General features: G+C 48.9%; 1 protein-coding gene across 1 annotated transcript in view; it reads right to left on the minus strand.

The window, feature by feature from the left end:
- Positions 1-7,582, minus strand: part of ANTXRL (ANTXR like) — a 52,160-nt gene extending 44,578 nt beyond the window's left edge. The window contains exons 1-2 of the mRNA XM_015866789.2: positions 7,266-7,582; positions 6,948-7,159 (exon numbers count right to left, since the gene is read on the minus strand). Of these exons, the coding sequence (XP_015722275.1) occupies positions 6,948-7,108 (161 nt within the window). The 5' untranslated portion in view covers positions 7,109-7,159; positions 7,266-7,582. The remainder of the gene's footprint in view (positions 1-6,947; positions 7,160-7,265) is intronic.
- Between the last annotated feature and the right edge of the window lie 2,074 nt (positions 7,583-9,656).

The raw sequence follows: 9,656 nt of genomic DNA on the forward strand, positions 1-9,656 counted from the left end.
TCCCGCTGCCGTTTTCCTAAATTTCACATTGCTACTGCTGGATGGGAGGGGTAAAGGAGGCCAGCAAGTATTTCTGGGGGTGGAAGGAAGTGATGCGATTGCAGGGCTCGATTCAGCTCCTGCTTATTTTGGAGTGACTCTTTGCAGCTTAGCAGAGCTCTGTGTCAGTGTGAAGAACACAGCAAGCGTGTCAAAGTCGGGCCTTCCCCTTGCTGCTGGTTAAGGCATCATAGCATGTGCTGGCTGCAGGCATAGCCCTCTGCCCTAACAGGCTCTGAGGCCTGATTAACTGGTGACAGCTTTTTCAGAGATCCTGGAGCAGTCCATTATTACTGACTCTGGGTTCAGTTTGAACATGGCATCGAGGGAACACAACAGCAATTAAGTCTGCTTGTCCCTAAGTATCCCCTTGAGCTAGCAGGGGCCCTGTGTATGGCCCACTGCTCAGAAACAAGGCAGTTTGCTGTTATTTAGAGAGAGATCTTTGTGGCTGCAACCACATCACAGACAGTAGGAAAATTCTTGCACATGGCTAATAATGGCTCTGCAATAAAAGCAGACCCTGGGGCATCTAGTTTGTTGTGGCTTCAGACATGCACACTCATGTTCATCCATCCCTCAGCTCCCTTCCTGAGAGCTAGCAAAGCATTCAAAGTGGCAAGGACCTTCCTCTCTCAAACAGTGCTTCCTGCAAGCATGGAAGGGACCTTCAGTGAGTGACTCATCCAGGCTAAGAAGGACCAGTTTATATTATCTGCTCCAAAGGCAATTAGGAACACTGGCAGAGACAGCCACTCCAAGACAGTCCACACTGCAAAGTACTTACAGCAGTAATGAACAAGACAAGCACTGGAGCAGGGAGGGGAAGGAGATGAAACGGCTGGGAAACAGATTTCTTAGTCCTCAGACAGAACACTGAACACAGGACTCAAAGCATTTGAATCCAATAGGTTTTTATGACCAAAACTATTAATTTTTATACATTGCTTTTCCCTTATAAAACTACTGACAATCTACAGCAGTATTGCTGATTTGTGTAAACCATCCCTCATAACCAACTGCTCCTACTGTAATCTACCTGACCCACAAGCTCTGTCCCCTGGTGTTATAGCTCTCGTGACACAAGAAAAGCAGGCCCCAATGTGCAGCTCACAGGCCAGATATCTGACCATGTCAGATCCCCCAGTAAAGCTCCAGCACTGCTCTCAGCAGCTCCAGCCCTTGAAGAAATGCTCTCTGAATCCCAATCCTACTAACACAGCCTGGGGAGTGAAGCATAGCCCTCAAACCCAGTCAGAATACAGCACTCACAGCAAGATGCAAGAGAGAACAGAGGGCATGGAAGCACAGCTCTGGTGCTGCAAGAACTCACTCATTGACTATAAAGAAGTTTGGTGCTACGACACATTGTAACAACTCAGAACAGATCGCATGCCAGCATTTGGTCTGCAAGCTTCATTACAAAAGTAATGAAATTCTCCATCAGTGACCACACACAAACTGAAACCCCAGGTCAGGGGGAATGTTACGGTTTGTTTCCTTGGCTCAAGCCCCAAATAAATCAGATTTAGTTACATGCATAAATAGACTGCAAATGACAAGCCGCCATGGTTTTTTCTTCCTGTAAACTGTACATGTTTTATGTCAAATAACCACTACCCATTAGCTTTGTTTTTGGATTTATGAAGATTTTTCTTTTTCCTTGGGGCAGTGGGGAAGGAAATTGGGTTCCCTAAATTTTTCTTCCTTTCCAAAAGGCAAATCTGGCAAAATGACATCAGACAAAATGCAAACAAATAAAACCTGGTTCCAATAACATAGGTATGTCTGCAGCTGGATAAAAAGTTCCTTTGGAACATTCCACACAATTACACCTGGTTGTAAGGAAATCCCAGCACTGCCTGCAACATAACCACAACAAAGGAAGATGTAAAGGCAAAATACCAACAGATTATGTTTTGAGAACTATAAAGAATATTGCTTGCAGGCAATTGGAAGCCACAAGAGGTACCATGTAGATGATGAGGTTTTGTTATACAGGGGAAAATTCAGACAGAACACACATTTGTATAACAATGGATGAAGTCTAAGGAACAAAGCTAATGCTTCTATCCAGAGTGTGCTCTCAATCTCATTTACCTGCATCAGGTCCCAGACCACGAGATAAGCTGAAGTCTGGTTGCAATAGGCAGATGCTTACCAAAAGCAGGCAGTGACTAAAGCCAGAACTACCCACTCTCACCAGTACTCATAATTCATTACTTTCATGAGTGCTAAATTCATTCAAAATCTTGGCAAGGAAGCCATGCTTTCTTGGGAGCATAGGAGAAGGGAAACAGAATGTGTTTACCAAACCCTTTTCTTTATTTGCTTTTAATAAAACACATTTAAAGAAAGAAAAAAAAATATGTAAAGATTACCTGGAAATTATCAATGCATTCAATGCATTGTGTTTGCCTTAAAACAACTAAAAAACAGGCCCAGAATAGCAGCTACTGAAAAATGCTTTTTGTTCTGATGGTGGCGTTCTGGCTTGCCTCAAATTTTGCAAGGTATCAACTCCTTTCCCTCCTGACAGACCTCACGAAACTTCAGGAGTGTTGAGGTCATCATATATATATATATATATATATATTATATATATATATATATATATATATATATATATATATATATATTGTTTAGGGATATATATATTATATATATATATCCCTAAACAAATCACACAGAATGAGATGAGACAGGGCTGCTAGTTTCCCATCTAACTGGCAGAGGTTGTGCTCTTCCACACCATTTCCACACCAGCAGGGGCTCACCTCTTGAGAGCAGTTTAGCAAGAGTAAAGGGAGGCAGCTGCAAAACAGATTACAAGGGAAAAAAAGGCTTGAGTGGCCACACTGCACTGATGTCTTTAGCAAAGCTTCTGCCAAGCACAGAGGTAGCAAAACTGATGTGAAAAGCAATATTGTTGTGGACCCAAGAGACAGGAATGCCGTGAAGTGGGACTATCCTTAATTTAAGGGGAAAAGGAAAAAGGATAGCTAGGTTAGTTCCCAAAAAGGCTAGAATTGCTGCTCTGAAAGAAAGACAGCCAGGGCCCCAATACATTTGCACTGCCATGGTCCATGTTGTGGGGGGAAAAAAAGAAAAATATTTTCCTCAAGGCAGCACAGCTCAGTCTTCCTCTAAATCCAAACAATATTTTCACAAACATAGTAAGAAAGAAAAGAATGAGAAAATGCTTTTGAGAATCTCACACTCTCCTTCGCCCACCCCCCTTCATTTCCCATCCTGTCCTATGGTCAAAAACAAACCAAATACATTTATGTGTATTTGATAAATACAGAGCTCAGAGAGCTCTGCCACTCACATCTGTCATGTCAGGCACTGCCAAGAGAAGGCATTTACAGGAGAGTTGGAAACTCTTTTAATATAGGACTTAGATTTGTTGCACTAATAAACAACCATAGTGATGTCGCCAGGCACTAAAAACACTAGAGGTCAGTCATCCTTTTTGCGGTGCAAATGTGTTTCAGTATGACTACAAACAACAGCTGAATGTTACCACCAAGGCAGGGATGAAAGGAAAGTGTGTTTACATACTCAAGCACGAGGATGTCTCTACAAGACCAGAGCAGTCAAGCAGCCTGTCCTCAGTAGTTTGGGACTGGGCTGAAATTAAGGTCTTCATGCACTTGGACAGACTAAGCAGGAGGAGGAACCAAAGCAAGTTGAAAGTACTCACCCATGTATTTTTTTAGCTTATCAGCTATGCTTGTTTAAAGACCAACATGAGATATGTGGTACCACACAACCCGATCTTACCACATGCCATAGGAGCAGTGAGCGCTCTAATGGCGCAGTAGATTGCTGTGCCTCGTGCTGAGGGATCAATTCTCTGCAAACAGGAAAATTTCTGCTGCTTCTGTTCAATACTTCAAAGACTTCCACTGCACCTCCAAGTAAGATCAGGCCTGTATAACTCATGGGGTACAGCATACAGACTGCACAAGACTGCAGCCAGCAAATGTCCAGTTCTTGCAGCTTCAAGACGTTTGCTCATTTAGGGCATTCACAGAGACAAAGCCGATCTAACGTGGCTCTGACATGGTCAGAAAACTCTAAGGAGGATGATAGCAGGTCTCCCTCCCACACATGATGCTTTTCCTTTTCACCAAGCCAGTTTCTCAGACACCAGAGGCTTAGTTCCACTGCTCTAATCATGCCTATCCCATACAGTTAATATAAAGGGCTGTAATCAACTTCAGGAAGGGAAAAGCTGCAAGAGCTCAACAAGCTGTTGTTTTTTCTCCTTCCTAATGGGTACCACGTATATTATACCAATAACTTCACCAGCAGATGATCTTTTTCCTCTGAAGGTTATTGCCTGCAGGATTAGATCCTCACAGACTGACTAGCAGAATGGAAAAGAAAATCATGACCCAATAAAGTCATTGCAGTAAAACACAGCGCTTACATGCAAGAGGAGAAAGGTTTGTTGCCTTCCCCATTTTACCTCCTACAGATGTGAGATTGCATCTTTCCACGAGGAATGAAAGCAAAACAGATTTAAAGTCATTTTGATTCACTGGGACTGACTTCACAGACAAGATTTGTCATTCAGCTAAAGAGTGTACCACAGGGTCACAGAATTAAATCCTGGAGTCTTCAGAGTCAGTGCTTCAATCCCATTGTTACACAGCAAATTAAGACTGAACGCACCTAGTTCTAGAAGGTGTGCAATGCTCAGGACATGTGGGGATTCCCACTGGTCAACACCCATTGGCTTTTCAGGGGATTCTCTCATTAGAAATGAGAGACAGGATTCTTTGCAGATATGCATCAGTGTAGATCCAAATTTCTGTCCTCTGCATCTCCAGATTTGGCCAGCTGCTTACAGCTGGCATCCTGCCTCCTCCCTACCAGAAACACCCCAGCTCTTCTCAGCACTGATCAATTACTAGTTCCTTTCTAAAGAACTTTCCCAAGGTCCAGGATCTGCCCATGCAGACAGCCCTCCCTGACTCCAGAAATGCTCTTCATAGAAACACAGAATATCCTAAGTTGGAAGGGACCCATAAGGGTCACTGAGTCCAACCCAAGTCCTCATGTTGTGCCAAATGCCACAGGATACATCTGGGATTAAACACACCCCCAGCCATTATGTGCACTCCCTCTCAGCATCACATGCATTCTGTTAAAGCAGGAAAGCCACAAGGGACCTATGGCTCCAAAGATCTGGCACTCCAGTGTTACCCTTATGGATTGTAACGCAATCTCATTAAGGCCAGAAGCAGCTTTGCTGCTGCCTTTGCCACTAGCTCACAGGATTGAGAATATTTTCTAAAACCAAGGGTCCAAAAAAGCATTTACTGCAGTTTCTGCCAATGGGTTTCTCTTTCAAACTCTTGAAGGTTATAAAGACTCAATCTGCAACTGAAGCTAAAGAGAATTTTCCCAATGGAATGTAAGTGCATGACTTTTACTCCAGCCACCATTGGGTATAATCTGCAGCAGAGCAGAATATACAGCACCTGAGCCAACATGCAAGACCTGTAGTCTGCTAAAAGAAAATGCATGCTTTTGTGTCTACAACACGGAGGAGGGGTTTGCTTACACAACCAGCTTTCTACTGCTACACATATCAGTAACTGCAAGCAAATCCCTTTGTCCTCTGCCATGATTTCCCCAAGTAGAGGGAAATCTGATAACAGCAACCACCTCAGTAAAGCACTAAAGTGCTCTCTGATCATCTGAAGAGAAACGGCACAGGAATGCAGCACATTAATAAATGGGAGCGCACAGGGACAGTTTAGACAAGGAAAGATATTTCATGCCACCAAGAGAACCCATACAACAAACAAACCAAACACCAAAGCCACTAGATAGCATGCTAGAGCATCTTCCAGAAAGGCAGAATGCCTTTGGTAGTCTCCAGACAGTTTAGCTCTGTAAACTGAATCCTGACTGATACCTTTTTCTTCTTGAAGACAGGGATTGGCTCCTGAGTGACGGTGGTGTTTGCCCCATGCAGGCAGAGCAGGAAGCCTGGATGGGTCAGTCTTCCCAGCTGGGAACTGGCGCAGTGCAAACCTTGCTTATGGGCAAGAGTCACAAAGAAAAGGCTTCAGGATTTCAAAGCACCACACCCCACCTATAGCCCAGGAGGCACTGGTTAGCACAACCATTGCACTCACTACATGCATAAGACCAACAGTTACCTCCTGGATTTTAACCCCTAGCTGTTCAGCCAAATCAGTGCACTGAGCAAATCAGTTCACACTATTTGAGAACCACCTGTGGGTGCACCTATGCACACAGGCTTCGCTCTACTTGTCATGGCGTGTTCATGGATGCGAGCTTACTCAGACCCTCAGGCTATATCTAAATTAGAACCGCATGGTATTAAAGAAAAGTGTTTGCCAGCATATTTTAATATACATAACAACTCAAACACAGGTTTAGACAGCTCCAAAGAAGATGGCCAGAAGCAAGTTCCATAAAATCTTACAGAGATCATGTTAAAAAGGCAATCACTGCATACAAGCTCCAACACCTCAGCTGTAGGCAGATCTGCACGGACAGCCCCGTTGTGGCCGAATCCCGCAGGTGCCATCCCCGCACCTCTCTGCAGCCTCAGCACCGGGGGATGCGGGGAGCACCGCACTCCGCCCGCTCAGCCTCAGCGCTTACAGCCCGGGCACCGCAACCGGAGGGTGCTCCGATCCCCCGGGTCTGCCTATGCCTAACACAGGGTGAAGCGCGGGACTCCCCTAAAGGCTCCGCCTGGGAAACACGTACGTCTAGGGGAACAAAAGCAAAGACCCTGCCCTGCACGCGCATCTTGGCACTGCGGGAGAAGGGAGGAAGGCACTGAGAGGAGGAGGGGAAGCAGCACAGAGGCAGCGAAGGGTGAATAACCATTTTCAAACGTGACTGTCACTTACTTATCCAGAATGAAGTAGAGATCAAAGGCGCCGTGACAGGAGCGCTGCTCTTCGTGCTCTTCCTCCTCCTCGGGCCGGGCGCAGCAGCTCAGGCTCCCGCTAGCCAGCAAGAAGCAGCACAGAAGTGCCGCGCTCTCCACGCCGCTCCTGCCACTCGCCATTTTTTCCCTTCCTTAATTCTTCCTCCTCCCTCCCCTTCCCCCAGTCTGTCTCTTCGGAAGATCCGAGGGAGGAGAGAAAAGAAAAGAAAAAAAAAAATCCAACACAAAAAACAAAACCCAAACACAAAAATACCACCCACACAACCAAGCCACTAACTTCAGGATCCCGGCACAAGGCTGCGGAGAACCCTCGGGCACCGGGTTGCGTCTCAGGGCCGGGGGCGGGCTGGGGGCTGAGCCCGGCCGCAGGGTCCCCGGAACCCCGTCCCCGCGCCCCGCCACCCGCCCCGAGCTCAACTACGGCCCCGGTTCCGCACGGAGCGGAGCGGCTCCCTCTGCAAGGCCAGAGGCAGGAAGGGGCAGAGGGAGGGGAGCGGCGGGGGGAGACAGGATCTTATGGGGGAAAGCTGAACCGGGACTTTCCTGTTCCGGGATGCAGAGCGGGGAAAGGCTGCGGCGAGCGGGGCAAGGAGGGGAGGGAGGGAGAGAGAGAGAGAGCTGCACCCCGACCCCGCTGCTCCTACCGCCGCCCCCTACGGTCACGGGGTGGGGGGGGTGGGGGTCTGCTCCTGAGGTGCACCCCAGACGAGCAGCAGCGGGGCTGTGTAGGTGGAGCGGGGTGAAATAGGCGGCAGTCGGTGTGATGAGCATCATTGCAAAAAGCTGTGAGAAACCGAGGAGGAGGAGGAGGAGGGCGCGGATGGGGGCAGCTGTGCAAAATTGAGTTGTGGAGTGTAATTGTAGAAGTGATTGCCTGGAGGTAGGGGTAAGGACAAGTTTTCACGACTCTCTCGTGTCACAGCACATTGCTTCGTCCCTGTGGTGAAAAGTTTGACTTAGTCGTGGTAACTGTGTCTTGCAGGCAACGAGCTGTGATTAGATGAAAATTTCTTAATGGAGCTTCTTACGGCATCATAACCTCAGCCCGCCCGGTTACAAAGCGCTGCCTCCAAGAGCCGCCCTGGCTCTTTTGGATGCTGGCTCCAAACTTTGCATAACCGCTGCCTTCCAGCCGCTCTTCCCTCCCCCACTGCCGCTGCAGCTCTAATTAATGGAAAGAGCCACGGGGAGGGATGAGCGCAGAGTCACTTTGCATGATGGACCCGGGACTGTGACATTCTCCCTATGACTTTGAACGCGATTCAAGGTCGAAGGAATCCATCCCCCGTGGGGTAATGGCACGCTGCCTCTCCGGTTCTGCCCCAAACCACCCATCACTTCGCTGGGTAGGGGTCTTCGGCCGCGCCTCGCACCGTACAGCTTTTCTTAGGAGCAAGAAGTGCCCTTTCCTCCCTGCGGGCAGCCGGCACCCGAGGGGACGCGCGGTTAGGGGCGCTGCGGGAGCGTGCTGTGTTGGCACAAAGTGGTCCCTTCCCAGGCAGTGCCCCCCACTCTGCACGGGCACGCGTGGACACGGAGCCCCAAACCCGCCGCAAGTCGCCCTCAGCAACCGCGTGCTTTGTGCGACGTGGGCCGTTTCCCACGGGTCCAAAATAAAGACTGCTCAGTGGGGAGAGGGAATCTCACTTTCAGTTCCCCGTTCTTACGTTGTGCTGACACATCCCACCACTGCGGCTGTGGGGGACTTATAGAGAGAAGAGGAGGGGTCCGCAGGATTTCAGCCTCTTGTCCTCTTGGGACTACGCACAGCTGCCAGCTGGACGCAATGGCTCGAGCTTACCGCTTTAAAACGTTTGTGCGCTGGCCAGCCCAGCTCCAGCGATTACTTAGATCACGGAGAAATACTAGAAACCCACATCCTCTCTGGTGACATTCACCAAAAATGAGCAAGCTGCCTCCGGGCAGCAGAAATCTTCCCCCGTTCCACCCCCCCCAACTTCAACGCTCTCCGGCTGTGCCGCAGTTTGGTCCTGGCGCACCTCCTGCCCCGCTGAGCTCCCCGCATCCCCTTACAGGGCATCGGGCTTCCAGATCCCATTTCACATTCTGGTTGTTTCGTAAAATACCATGGCAGTCTTCCAAGCAGGTTACAAAGAAAAATATGACTGTGACTGTTTCCCGATAATGTGCGTTAACCCTCATCTCGGGCTACCACCGACCAGCCTCGCTGCAGGGCCCAACCCCGGATCGTAGAATGATAGGATAACAGAATATCTCGAGTCGGAAGGGACCTACGAGGATCGTCGGGTCCAATTCCCTGCCCCACACCAGATCACACAAAAATCAGAGCGTACGACTGAGAGCGTTGTCTGGTCGCCCCCTCAACTCCGACACTTGGGGCCGTGACCGCTGCCCTGGACAGCCTGTTCCGTGCCCACAGCCTTCTGCTGAAGAACCTTTTTCCCAGCACTCTCCCGATGCTCCCCTTGGAGGATGCGTGCCCGCAGAGCATCGCTCCGCAGGGTGAGGGATCCTCACCGCCCCCTCCTGAGCCCCCGGTAGATGTTGGTTCAATAAAGGCTGCGAAAATAGGAGCGCCGGAGACAGGGGCCGCAGCGGCTCAGCTCTGTTCCCTGCCGGCTGACCACAGCCACAAGGTGTTCTTTTGGGGTCGGGAGCAGCCCAAGGAGCTCAGCCCCCCCTCCAG

The sequence above is a fragment of the Coturnix japonica genome, chromosome 6, assembly GCF_001577835.2.
Source record: "Coturnix japonica isolate 7356 chromosome 6, Coturnix japonica 2.1, whole genome shotgun sequence".
Classification (NCBI taxonomy): domain Eukaryota; kingdom Metazoa; phylum Chordata; class Aves; order Galliformes; family Phasianidae; genus Coturnix; species Coturnix japonica.